The 14,472-nt window shown below is 41.0% G+C and overlaps 1 protein-coding gene across 4 annotated transcripts in view; it reads right to left on the bottom strand.

Annotated features, from left to right (window-relative positions):
* Positions 1-13,976, bottom strand: part of NDRG2 (NDRG family member 2) — a 54,534-nt gene extending 40,558 nt beyond the window's left edge. For 3 of the 4 annotated variants that reach the window (XM_058183558.1, XM_058183555.1, XM_058183556.1), the window contains exons 1-2: positions 13,842-13,976; positions 3,468-3,550 (exon numbers count right to left, since the gene is read on the bottom strand). In XM_058183558.1, the coding sequence (XP_058039541.1) occupies positions 3,468-3,545 (78 nt within the window). In that variant the 5' untranslated portion in view covers positions 3,546-3,550; positions 13,842-13,976. Of the gene's footprint in view, positions 1-3,467; positions 3,551-12,976; positions 13,001-13,841 lie in introns of those variants that run through there. The other variant, XM_058183557.1, reaches the window with a different exon arrangement.
* Between the last annotated feature and the right edge of the window lie 496 nt (positions 13,977-14,472).

The raw sequence follows: 14,472 nt of genomic DNA, 5'->3' as shown, positions 1-14,472 counted from the left end.
GTCTTTGTAGCACCTTGCCTGGTTTAAAGTTTTGGTGAATTCAAAAGCTTGCATAGTTTCTGATGCCCTGCTTGTATGGATTTTGGACTTTATTTTTCTCTCTCCTGAACCAACACAGCTGTCTTTGTTTTTTCTTGGCAAGCTGTGTGTCTGCTCTAACTGTTGTCCTAGCCCCATGTCCCATGACATATTGGGAACATCTGCTATTATTAATTATGGTGATGCCCTGGATTCAGGAACCACTGCTGGAAGTAAGTGGTACTAATTCTTACGCAATATTTCTTCTAATGGCTAAATTGTCTTACTTAGAATTACTAGGATGTCTATGTATATGTGGTGTTTCCCCCCAGAAATGGGGCTACTCTTGTACCTTTAGTAGTTGTATAGTGTCATAGAACTAAAAAAAAAAAAGGCTTGAAACTGAACTAAGAAATGAAAAGTTAGTGATTCCAAACAGGTTTCCTTTGTAATAGCATGTATAAGCAATTATTATATGTGGCTGTTGATTACAACAATATTGTGTTAACTTTAAACCTCATCAAATATTATATAGCATCATATTCATAATTTACAATGTGTGATAAATCTTTTATTTTTGATACTATTCAAGTGCACCTGATGTTACACATAAAACATCTAGTACCCTCACACTGAGATGCCTAAATAGAATTAATCTTTTTTTCTCTCTTAAAAATGCCACTCCCATGTAACTATTTTTGCACAATAGCATAGTTTGTGAAAATTATTCAGCATCTTTGCCAACCAATCACTGGTTGTTAGGAATCCGTTACCAGATTATAATTTCCTGATTGGCTTGCTGGACTATGACATCAGAGATGGAGTCTTTAGAAAGCTCAACTTTTCTAAAGAGGATTCCCTTGACATTTTGTAGTAACAAAAATAGCATTCATGGAAAAGGAGAAAAGATGTAGCAAGGCAAGCCTGCCTAACAACACCAAAATATCAGGCTCAGATGACTCTCTTCAATCTATCTTTTCTGCAATTAAACAGCCAACGTATGTTGAAGCCTATAGGTAAATAATAACTAATTTAGTTAGCCTGGCTGAATTGACTTTACCTGGAATTCTCTGTGTGTGATTATTGGCTTAATTTTCATGTATTACTTATTCACAACAAACCTCTTTTCATTTAATAAGGGAATTTCTTGCTAAAACCTCCCTATGTATTACACTGCATGGTTATACCTTATGTTTCAGAATTGGCACAATGGGTTTTTTAAAAAAAGTTCTGCAATGCTGAGTTTGGTCAGGAAGATCAAAGTACCTCCTTTTCTGTTTTTGGAAGCCCAGATGAATGACTTAGAACTTTCCAGTGAGACAAATTAGGGCATGTCAGGAGGTTCAGCATGATTGGTGGCAACTAACTGTAATTATATCTTTTAATAGGGAATCTTTCGAAGAAGGGGTCTGCCAAAGAAGTTTAAATTACCACTCCTAGTTTGTGCAACTCCTGAAGATTTCAACAGGCTGATCATGTTTCACTTACTGATCTTCCCCAACAACATTACAACAATGTGCAAAATTTCCACTGTTCAAACATACAGAGAAGGGCAAACATGCATTTCCATTTACTTATTATGCTTATGTTATTCCATGCTGAGAGCTCAAAGAATGGTGTATAATACACAGGGTTCTGGATTTTCACCTTCCTCAATGTTTACTATTTTCAGTAAAGTTTTATTGTATGCTTCAAAATCTTTGCCTCTATATTCATCTTGCAATCAACCCCCATATGTAGATATATCTCTTATCTAAAATCAATTTAAAGCACCTAGCAAGGATTGAAGTTTAAAGATCAAGTCCATTCAGTGTCCTTTACCAATAATTATACTAGTATTTGATAATGGAGAATGAAGGATGGAGGTTTATTCAGATGTGAAAGGAGATGAAGTTTCTGAATTTTTCTTAGTTGAGTCGAAACTTTTAAGAAAATTTGGTATGTCAAAAATTTGCTGAAACATCCTCTCTTATGGAATATGCAAGATCTTTTCCTCCTTTCATTGGTTTCCCTCAATAAGAGGTCTAATTCTTTGCCAGCCCTATTGTTGTGTATAGAATTTGCTATTTCCCACTGGAAGAACACAGGGCAATGAGATGTCCTTTTTGTCCTTATTATTGTCATTGGCTGAATGCTTTAATACCAAAAAGGAAGTTCCAGGGAAAGTTAAAAGTAGGCCTTGAGGAAGCAGGACCTTGACAGATTGATTACACTTATTCCTGGCAGTGCCCTTAGCAACTGCTTGGAAAAATAACTGCCACTTTTTTTTCCATTGGCTTTGTACTAGTCTCTTCAATAGTCATGATGTGCAGGTCACTATATATGCATCTAAGCCAGTGTTTCTCAGCTCTGGTAACCTGAAGATGTGTGGACTTCAAGCCTCCAGCATGCTAGCTGGGGAATTCTGGGAAATGAAATCCATATATCTTCAAGCTGCCAAAGTTGAGAAACACTGATCTGGGTTGCGGAAAGGTTTATCTGCCGAATTTTGTACATCCAAATAGCTTTTAAAGGAACATAAATAGGTCAAGCTGATTCTACTCTCTCCTAATCAGCTAACAACAGTACTTCCAAGTAGCTTTTAATCTTTTAATGTTGCATCAAAATAATCTAGGAATATTAGTGTATCATGCTTGATAGGATTCCAGTGATTGTATAAAACCTATACTGTTAGCTTCACGATGTAGAAAATGTGTCTCTCTCTCCAGATGCATACTAAATCACATTGCCTTTCATTTTTCACCAAAAGGCCTGCCTAGCAGTGACTATAGGTTGTTGAAGTACAGCAACTTCAAGAAGATCTCAGGTTCTCTTGTCTCGGCTAAGAATTATATTTAGATATATACTTAATTATAATTTATTACCTACTGCTGCTGTGGAATTAGATATAGGTTTGATCATTCTCCAATAAGAACATAACAGCTGTTACATCTTCGCCTCTAAGACTTGCAGAGTAAGGATGACCAACAAGTTGTTCTCCAAACATTGCCAAATAGCCACAGACATATGACCAGTGATAAGGAATAATGAGAACTGCAAGCCAACAATATCAAAGCAAAGCATGCATTGTTTACCTTTCCTTTAAAGAGACAGGCATTTGACCATGCATGGATCTGGGCCTAGAAAGTTTGCAACTTGACAGAGGAGGACATTTTTAGCTAATAATAAAAGCATCAATCTCTGGCATCTCTATTTTGAAAGGCTGCAGCTCAAAGTGATGGACAAAAACCTGGAAAACTACTGCCAGAATGATAAACCTATAAGGTAGGTTTTGAAAAAAGCAGTTATGAATGCAACTTCTCTGCAAAGATGGGAAAGAAGTAGGACCAGTAAGGATGGAAAGAAGCAGGACTGGACATGATTTGGAAAGAAGCTGATGAGAAGGGGGAAAAAAGCAGCAGCAGAAGGATGGGGAGAGACGGTTCCCTCCCTCCCCACTTTGTACTGACCTTGCCTGGATCAGGTGCTCCTGGAGCTCGCAGTAGTGGCTTTTCTTCAGTGATCTGAACTTCCTGGAGTTCTGTCATGGCACCTGAGACAAAAGACAAAGACAATCAGGGGATATGTTAATAGGGGAAATGTATATACTAATGAACCACTGATTGGGTGATGTCACTTTCATTCTCCCTCACTTGATAATGACAAATGATGACTGCAGATATGGTTGAATCATTCAGAAATTAATCTAAGTAGATAAGATTTGGATATCTAAATACGACACTTTCCAATGTGGCCACATAGTCTCTCATTCAGCTGCCAACTAGCAAGTGAATGGTAAGTCAGTCAGATATATCCACTGTTGGGAATACAACTGACAATGCTATCTAACCAGGTAATGAAATATCTTAAGGAAGAAAAAACATCAAGAACTTAACATGCATGTATGAACTACCAAGTGCTTTGAACTTAAGCTAACAAAGATGTGGATGTTGCCATCCGTTAAATGTATTTTTCTACCACAAGCAAACACTTAGCTACTTACAGACCTCATCTGGGACTATGGTACATCTATGAACATTATAAAGTGTTATATATAATTATATAAAGTGTTAACAGGACATGTTAAAAACGAGCACTGAAATTATTAATCTTTGCTGTAAATGTGAGACATTGGACACACAAAAGAATCCAAGTAATTGTGAAAACTGCCAAGTTTTTCCATGTCATTTTAAAAGCTTCATCTTTCAAGCCCATGTATACTCTTTTAAGATCAGCCTTCCTCAGCCTCCTGCCTTCCAGTTGGGTTGGGACTACAGCTCCCAAAATTTCAAGCCATCACAGCTCTTAGGAATTCTGGAGCTGTGGTCTGACAACATCTGAAAAGTGTCAGATTGAGAAAAGCTGTTTTATGGCTGCTCTCCAAAACAAACTTGAATTCATTCTCAGTCTATCACCTCAAAAATAGAATCTTTTTTTTATAACAGCCTTTTAATGGGCCAAATAATTTTTTAAAAAAAAATTAGACTGTTTTGCAGACAGACTGATATGCTTGGTGTTTTGTGACCTTGTGATGTGTGTGAAATACCTTGTCTTGATTTGAGTGGGGTTTTAAGTCTGTGGTGTTGAGGTGGCTTTCTGTTCCCCATCGTGCAGAAAACTATCTTGCTTTTCTGCAGATGGGGGAACTGAAGCTGAGAGGGGATAACACAACAGAGGTGAAGAAGTCAACTCTGATCACCTAAATCTAGACCCCCTCATAATGTAATCAGGCATGATTTCATATAAACAGCCACACCTTGGCAAGTGGCCAGCACCAGCCGAATGAGACAGGAATATAAACACTCGCTTTCTACTGAGTTGAACTTCTGGTCCCCTACAATCCATCTACTGATATTGACAACTACATATCCATTTCCCCCTCATCTGCAGATGGAAAATATCTTTGAAGGCATTGCTGGAAATGCCACAAATTGAATCCACAGACTTCCACACACAAAAAGAGGCAATTGGGTGTAGTGGTTAAGGCTCCAGGCCAGAAACCTTAAGGCATGAAAGCCAGCTGGGTAAGTTTGGACCAGTCACTCTCTCTCAGCTAAACTCAACTCACAGGGTTGTTGCTAAGGGGAAAATAGGAGGAAGAAGGACTATAAATATGCCTGATGTTTAAGTTATTAAAAATAATAATAAAATTCTTTAAAAAATAAGTCTTTTTTTAAAAAAAGGTACTTTACCAGTGAGCTACAGTCTTTAGTAATCATTGTGCTTCAAAAGTTGCCTTGACATGTTTTAGGACTCTTCCAATATTCCAGGACGTTTCAAAATGCAATGCTCTGATAAGGCACTTTTAGAAGTGCTCCAAAATCAGCCTCCTATATAATCCTTGGTAGCTTTGAACAAAAATGTCCAATGCAATCCACAAATTGTTCATGAATCACAGAATGGCATGGCTTACTCTGCAAGAGGAACAGCACCAGCAATGTTGATTGCCGGGATGGCAGCAGGTAATCAAGATCTGTATAACACTTGCTTCATGAGTAATAAAGATAGTTCTCAACTTATGATTAGTTACTTATTGACCATTCAAAGTTATGATGGTCCTTCCTGGGACTACTTACAACTTGGTTCTGAAGTTCTGACGGCAGTCTCTCACCATATTCACATGAATGCATTTTGGGTGCTTGCAACTGGCTTACATTTACAGCTATTTATAGCATCCCATGATTATGTGACCACATTTTTACTATGGTTTACCAAAAAGTAGCATTTATTTCCATTTTTTGGCAAAATCTGCCATTAGCGAACCATTTATTTGCTTAATGAGCACTGCAGAATAAAATTAAATAAAACTGAATTGGATCCTCATGTGGAGGATCCAATTTATGACTGCCATGACTTACAACCATGGTGGGCAGGATCCTTTATGGGTATACATCTAGGGCCAGCTGTATAGTAGTGACAAAATAATTCCAAGAGATGCCTCAATGCTCTTCAATTTTTTTTTCTTTTAAATAACAATTCTGCAGTATATTCTAAACACCACTGAAATTAGTCATTTAGCAATGCATGAAACCTATGGTCCATTTTAATATGATCTTAGTAGTCATCTGGAACAGCAAAAAAGTTCAGACCAATAAAGCTGCACAGTTGTGTTCAAATTTCTTCAGAAGTCTCCCTAGGGCTTAGGATTCCCTCTTTACCCTTTGCCTCCCATCATTCTTCTACAAGAATAAATTCAGTTCCTAAATGTTTACATTTCTAGAAGAAAAGTTCTCCCCATGCAGGTTGCATATTTAACAAATGTTTATATTAATATGATAAAGGGCACTTATTATGAAATAAGAGATTCAGATTGAAATATAACCAGGTTTATTTTATATAACACAACTTTGTTCATTTTCTGAGTGGCTAAGTTAAAATAGCCTTTAGAAGGCAATAACTTGTTGCCTTCTAAATGCATGGCTTTTCACGCAACAATTCCTCAGCCAATATACTGGTTGGGATCGTAGGAGTACATCTTGACAGCAACTCAACCAAAAATGCTTTTCTGCATAAATTAATTTTTACTTCACTAATAACTTTTAGTAAAGCACCTAATTTCTGAGATTATGTATTATGACGATACAGTTTTGTCACCTGCATTTTGTTTCCTGCTAGAGAATATTTTACTGGGTTCCAACATTAACCAGTGTGTTAATATAGTACAATGTACTATAATTGCTAGGGTAGATGTTGGCAATCTGGAGCCCTCCAGATGTTCGGGATCACCATTCATACAATCATACTATGGTCTATGCTGTCTGTCTCTATTAATAGTTGAAATTCAAAACTTGTGAAAATACCAGGTTGTCTATCCCTGCAATTAGAAAATCTCTCGCAGTGCTTATCCAAGGACATCATGATTGTTTCCTATTTTATGCAAGTAATTACAATGTGCTTGGATCCTAAACAATGAATATGCATAAAACTGCTTACCAAATAAGATGACCATTTACTTCCTAACTCATATTATTTACCCAGTAGACTAACCCAGGGTGGTCAAATTCGCATGCCCACGCCCGGTTTAGCAAAGTGGAAAGAAGTTGTGATACATCACATGATGATGGCGTGACGATGTAAGTTTGACACTCCTGGTCTAACTAGTGGCCCAAGTCTCCTGGGGTGCTGTGATGTCATCACAGGGTATTTGCAAAGGCTTGAAGAAATTTTATGATTTAAATCCTGAGTTAAGTCTTGGGGGGGAGGGTCTGTGGCCATAAAAGTTATATAAGGAGTGGCCGTGGTGAAGAAAAGATTGAGACCCATTAGTGCAGGGGTCTGCAAACTTGGCTCTTTTAAGACTTGTGGACTTCAACTCTCAGAGTTCCTCAGCCAGCAAAGCTGGCTAAGGAACTCTGGGAGTTGAAGTCCACAAGTTTTAAAAGAACCAAGTTTGCAGACCCCAGCAAAGCTGGCTAAGGAACTCTGGGAGTTGAAGTCCACAAGTTTTAAAAGAGCCAAGTTTGCAGACCACTGCACTAGTCTAAAGGAATGTTTCTCAACCTCAACAGCTTTAAGCTGTGGGGACTTCAACTCCCATAATGGCTGGGGAATTCTGGGAGTTGCAGTCTACACATCTTTAAGTTGGTAAGTTTGGGAAACACTAGTCTAAACTTGAAATGTGAAGACTTGTGGGGGGGGGAATGCCATTTTTGATTTTTATTATCATGTGTATAAAGAACTGCAATCTTAGCTCTGTCTCAAAGAGACAGAGAGACAAAGAGGCAGAAATCTTCATCTAGGTGAAGCTGTATGGCATCTGCAGGTACAGCCATACATTTTGGAACATGCTCCAAACATGTATATTTAATATCCTGCCAATTTGCAGGACAAATCAAGGATAAGTTATGTGTGTGGAATCAGGAGGTACATATTTACATATTACACAATGCTGTATAGCCATTTTAAGCTCCTTCCTCTATTCTCCCAGGAAGAGAGAATAAGACTATTGATTTGAGCAGTCTTAGTTTAATATTATGCTAAGCCATGATTCAGTTAGTCATGGTTTATACATAAATATCACACAAAATATTAAACTAAAACCAATCAATGGCTTTCTGTGATTAATCTATTTCTTGATTAGGTTAGTAACAATAGCTATAACACTTAGATTTATATACCACTTCATAGTGCTTTACAACTCTCTCTAAAAGATTTACAAAGTCATCATATTGCCCCCAACAATCTGGATCCTCATTTTACTGAATTCGGAAGGATGGAGGATTGAGTCAACCTTGAGCCATTCAGAATTCAACTGTGAATTAGCCTGCAGTACTGCATTGTAACCACTGTGCCACCATGGCTCTTTTGTGTTAGCAAAAACTAAACAAATAATGGCTTAGTACATTGTGCTAAGCCATTACTTGCTTAACCATGGCTTATATTATGACAGATGCTTTCTTATTGTTTGGTGAGCAATAACCCATAATGGCTGGCATTCAGACAACATACCAAGCTAAAACCAAACAAACCACATACATGATGTGGAACCTAGCCTATATACTTTAATTGTGTTATAGCCATCTGGTTATTTAGACCTATTCAGAAAACATATGCATTTCAAAATGGGAAGTTTAAATTAAATCAGTTTTTATTTTTCAATATTTAATTCACCTTGGTTAAAGCTATTGATCTTGTTCACTTGACAGTTTGGGCAAATTATCTTTGCTTCAGAGTTGATTCATACATGCTCATATATCACTAATGTAACATAATGAACAGAGCACTTTCACCACAATAATGATTCCTAACTTACAGTCTAAGAATGACTGATGATCTCTTAGCGTACTGCAGTAATCTTTGGCATGGACACTAATGTAATGTAAACTATTACTGTACTATATTACATTAGGATACATGTGTCCAAAATATCACCAACTTCAACAAATTTTAGTTTTCTTAACTAAAATCTTGCAAGTTGTAGATAAATCTCATAATATTTAGTCATCTTATAAGTTTTGGGTCATATTTTATGTGTATATGTGCCTAAACCAATGACTCCTGGCAACTTCCTGAGCAAGTCCAGTTTTATTTCAGAACATTTCAGAAGTGGTTTGCCATTGTCTGTTTTCTAGGTTGAGATAGAGTGACTGGCCCAAGGTCACACAGTTGGCATCATGCCTAAGGCAGCACTAGAACTAAATTGGTGTCCCAGTTTCTAGCCTTTTTAATCATTACATCTTTGGCCATTTAATTGGTTAAAAATAATAATTGTCGAGGTTCAAAGGCTTATTCCAAATTTCTCTGTGTGCGAATTCTTAATATACAGAAGTATATTACAGAAGTATATTTATCTGCACTAAAAATGTATCATACATAGTGGGATAGCACCCCACTTAAAGATACAGCTAAATCCAATGCAGAAGGTCCATCTGTATGTGGGAACTGTTTTTATTCATCACACCTCGATATCTACAGATCATCAATTGATGCTGAACTCCGTTGTGGAACAGTCATTATCTATCTGCAGTAGTTTACATGAAAGTTTCTTATGAAAACTTTTAAAAAAAAACAAAACAGGAACTTGCACAAGACCAGAACACGAAGTTATTAACTATGCTGTGCTAGAGGTGTGTCCACATATGTTCTGCCAACCCAGACATATATCCTGATGAGTCTTCTCAGTTGAAAAACAAATGGAACTGGCATTCCTCTTGCCTCAAGGGAAACTTGGAACAGGGAACTGTACACTCATAAATACATATGCTCCAAGTATGATAGTACACTGAATGATAGCTACAAAGATCTGAATTCCAGGAAGGTTTCTTCTATGACCTACCCATTCCTATACAAAAAGAAATGAGAGACATGTAGTTCCCAAGTGGATCACCGTGTCCCCGCATCTCTACTTCCCAGTCCCTAGTACTACTAGAGACCTGAATTTTAAGGCTTACATGCCCTATCATGCTACAAAAGATTTTGCATTGGCATTCTTCTTGCAATGCAAAAAGAGGAAGGGGGGTGGGAAGCGAAGGGAGGCAAATGCATGACTAAGCATTCCCCCCTTCACTCTTAGCAACTAGGCTATTTTCCCTCTGCCTGGCTGCAAGCCCACCCTCTCTTTCATCTCTTAGGGTTGCTCCATCCTTGGCCCTGGGGTAGGCTCCCCAGAGCCCTGTAAGAACAGGCAATCTTCCATTCTTCTCCTGTCTATCTCTCTCTCTCTCCCCTCCTCCCTCAGGTACTATGTCTGCTTCCCACGTTGGGCTTCATCCAAGGATCTCCCTCCTGAGCCATAAATAGCTGTTTCGATCACCATGACTCGGGCAGCCATCCAGTTCCCCAGGAGCTCCTTGCCACTGAGGGGCCCTTAATGGGGCCTGTAAAGAGCATGCATCCAGAAAGTCATGACTCCAGTCTCCATGATGTAGCAACTCTACACTTAGTAGATACCCCCAGCCCTGTACAAAGAAGCTTAGGCTAATGCAAGGCATCAGGATTCCATTATTCCTCGTTAAGAAGGCAGAGAGGAAAGTATGGACTAGGGGAGTGGGAGATCCATACTTCCAAATGGAAAAGTAGCCCTGTTTCTAGTTTAATAGATTAGGTTTTCCTGACATTAAGGATTCTGACATTAAGGATTCTTGGCTTCTTTGTCTCATTCTTTCCCAATAATCTTTCCAAAATTGCTGCCTTTTCCCCCCCTTCTTCTTCTCATCTGGTTTGGCAGGACTCCAGTTTTTTGGCCACCAGCTCAACTTAACAGGCTAAAGACCAACAGGTGTAGTTTGTGCAGCTTAGAATTGCTTTGCTAGACATTCCCCACCTGTTGAACAGTTAAATGCAAAAGAATAAGGTTTCCATATGCTAAGCCAAAGGAGTCTGAGCAGCACCTTCAGTGTTGCACAAGACGCAAGATGTGGATTAAGTACTGCTTACATGGTAAGCAATGCATACTGTATCTAGTTCCTCCAAACCATAGAAAGATGAGTAGAGAAGCTGATTACATTTGATCCTGGGCTGAATAGTTCATCCGCTATGGGTGAGGAATCTTTGAAGCCTTCGAGATGCTGCTTTCCAAGATGCAGCCTAAGATGAGGGATACTGGGAATAGTGGTTCAGCATTGGGATCTTCAAAACTTCCCTTTCCTACCTAAAGGACCTCCTACCCCTTGTTTTTTATTTTTTTTATTTTTTTGAATTTATATCTCGCCCTTCTCCGAAGACTCAGGGCGGCTTACACTGTGTTAAGCAATAGTCTTCATCCATTTGTATATTATATACAAAGTCAACTTTATTGCCCACAACAATCTGGGTCCTCATTTTACCTACCTTATAAAGGATGGAAGGCTGAGTCAACCTTGGGCCTGGTGGGACTTGAACTTGCAGTAATTGCAAGCAGCTGTGTTAATAACAGACAGGCTTAGTCTGCTGAGACACCAGAGGCCCAGTTAATGTTAATGTTAAAAGCACCATTTGACTTCATTTTTCTAGCCCACATCTACAAAGGTATTGATCCTTGTTAGCATCCATTTAGGATTTAAGAATTTCAAATGTATGATTCACCCAAGCTCTAGCAAGCTACGTATGCTTACTGACTGCTCCCAATTTTCTTGGTCCCTAATCTAGATTTTTTTTAAGGGACGCAGTGGCTCAGTGGCTAAGACGCTGAGCTTGTCGATCGAAAGGTCAGCAGTTCAGCGGTTCGAATCCCTAGTGCCGCGTAATGGGGTGAGCTCCCATTACTTGTCCCAGCTTCTGCCAACCTAGCAGTTCGAAAACATGTAAAAAATGCAAGTAGAAAAGATAGGGACCACCTTTACTGGGGAGGTAACAGCGTTCCGTCAGCCTTCGGCGTTTAGTCATGTCGGTCACATGACCACGGAGACTTCTTCAGACAGCGCTGGCTCTTCGGCTTTGAAACGGAGATGAGCACTGCTCCCTAGAGTTGGGAATGACTAGCACATAGGTGCAAGGGGAATCTTTACCTTAATCTAGATTTAGTGACAGCTCAGATCTGACCTTAACAAAAGATGCTCCAATTTAAAAGCAAAATAGAAACAGTTGAAACTATGTGACAAGTGGGGCACATGTGGACTAAATCAGTTGCTGCTACAATCTTTCATCTTGGCTTATTCCCACAACCTTTTTCTTTGACCAGAAAGGCATCGACTCCTTACATCACATCTTCAGGGGGCTGAAGGTCATATTACAGCCTTTTGAAACATGGCTAGAAGCAAACACCCTTGTATGAGAAGCATTCCCTTTATTTTCAGCACAAGACCAGGAAATGCTTGCGGGCCAACAGGGCAACTGGTGCCAGAAAGTTTCCAGGTGCCTACAGGTTCCAGCACAAGGAGTGGCTCCCTGCCAAATCCCCTTGGCACCTCTATGTGAAGCCTCTGGCTGCAAAAACAGGCAGCACAACGCACTTCAGTCTGGCTCCAGGGAATAGGAACATTCTCTCATCTCCCCACCATGCCTTACTCTCAACTAGGAATAAAAATCTTTGGACTTCATTCATAGATTCCCCGTGGCAGATCTAGCCTCAGTAGCACCCAGTGCCTTCACAAGCTTCCTTTTTGTGAAACCTGCAAGTGGAAGGGACCCAGTTTCACTCTTTTGTGTTCTCCTGACAACTAGTTCCTGCTTCATGCTCTTCTATAGCCCTGTAGGGACCCCCAAATTCACCTGCTTTAACTCATCTCTCAGAAACCTAGCACTAGACTCTGCTGTTTGTGTTTGTAGCTCTTTAACGCACTGGGCTGGATAGGAGGGGGAAACTCCCCAAAATGCTAAGGGACGAGCTCCCTTGATGGAGGTCTATGAATTCTATTAACCAACCCATTTACGGGGCTGATCCTGCTCCCAACCCAACCACTCTAAAGCCAATTCCTTTGGAAACCACCTGTCATCCCTCCCACACGTCTGGATTCCTGAACCTGTGAAACTCTTCGCTTCAGCGTAGGCTTCTAGCCATTGGCACTGGGAACTCTTGACAGCCTGGGTCCAGCATCCAGCAGTGTTTAGTTTACGCACTCACCTGCATTTAACCTCTTCTTCTGTGCGAGGCCCTTCTTCCTCAGGGACCCAGACAAGCCAGCTCACACATTTCCCCCCTCCCCTTTACTGCAATCCGATTAATCCTCCCATCTTTTTTTTTCTCTCCCAGAAGGTAAGGATCTCGGGCCCTCCCCGCTCCCACCTGATACCCTCCCTCCCAGTACCCTCAAGGAGAAAAGGTTCTCCTCTGCCCAAAACAGCGGGCAATTTGGCCCTTCAAGATCTGGGTGGGGGCGGGAAAGTCTGCCTCCCATCCGGACTGTTGTTTCCTTCCCCTCCGCTCCCCCCTCCACCATTTGACATTTGAGTTTGCCGATTAGGTCAATTGCACAGCGAATTGAAGAACCCAAGAAGGTATTAATCCGAAGCAGCTCAGGCTCGGGTGGGAAAGAGAAAGCCGCCCCCTCCCCACCCCCACCCCCCAATCAAGACTTAGAGCGACCGGAGAAGGGGGTGGGAATGCTAGCATTAATAACATAGGTATCGAGGCCGCCCCCTACAGCACAAGGCTGTTTTGACTTGGGGAGAGGCGATGGAGGACTTTTGTTTGTTTGTTTGTTTGCAGCCTGCTTTGGGAATGAAAGCTACCCAATTTGGGGTGGTGTGGGGGGTTGGAGCCGAAAGGTGGGGAGGTGGTTCTGTAATAAAGAGCACGCTCTCCTCTTAAGGCTTAACGCACACCTTGCAACAGATTTCCCTTGCCTGATTTTTTTCGGGGTTCTCGATCTGGGGAGAAACAGGCATACGAGGAAAAGAGGGGAAGGGTAAGAGGAAAAAGAACAATCACATTTTCAGTTTAGCAGCCCCACCCCCACATTGTCTGCCACCCCCTTGTTTCGGGATACCCTCTGTCCGTGCGTCGCTTCGTCTGCGTTGGGTCTGCAGCGGCTTTCCTGCCTGCGCTCCGCCACTCGGTCTCTCCTTCCACCTTCACTTGCCTTTGACTCTCTGACTGCAAACACCACCTCCCCCCACCCCAGGGAGACCCCTCCCCCCGGATCCTCTCCCCTCCCCCTTCCAGCTCCGCCTCTGCCAATCCGGGCTGCCAACAAGGAAAGGAAAGGGGGCGTGAGGGGAGGAGATGGGGAGGAGAAGGAAAGTGGGGGGGAGAAACGGGCAACCATCTTTCTCCAGATCCTGGTAACAACGGGGAGCCCCACAAAGGCGATCTCCCCCCCCCCTCCATCTCATCCTTCATTCAGCCTCTCCCTCCCCCAGCTAAATTCGGATTGACTCCATTGCGGGCTGGTAATATTTTTAGACAGGTCTGTTTTTGTAGCTGCAAAAGCGAAATGTGGCAAGTAGTGGTGAACCTGCGCCGCCTGGAGGTCGAAGGTCCCTCCTCCCCATTTGTAACGTCGGGGGGGCGGGGAGCGAGCGACATAAAACCGGTAATAATCCGGAGTAATATTAATAACAACAGTACACACACGCACAGCTGTTTCTGCTTTCCTTTAGCATAATCCCTGACGTACT

The sequence above is a fragment of the Ahaetulla prasina genome, chromosome 4, assembly GCF_028640845.1.
Source record: "Ahaetulla prasina isolate Xishuangbanna chromosome 4, ASM2864084v1, whole genome shotgun sequence".
Classification (NCBI taxonomy): domain Eukaryota; kingdom Metazoa; phylum Chordata; class Lepidosauria; order Squamata; family Colubridae; genus Ahaetulla; species Ahaetulla prasina.
This window is presented reverse-complemented; position numbering and strand designations above follow the sequence as displayed.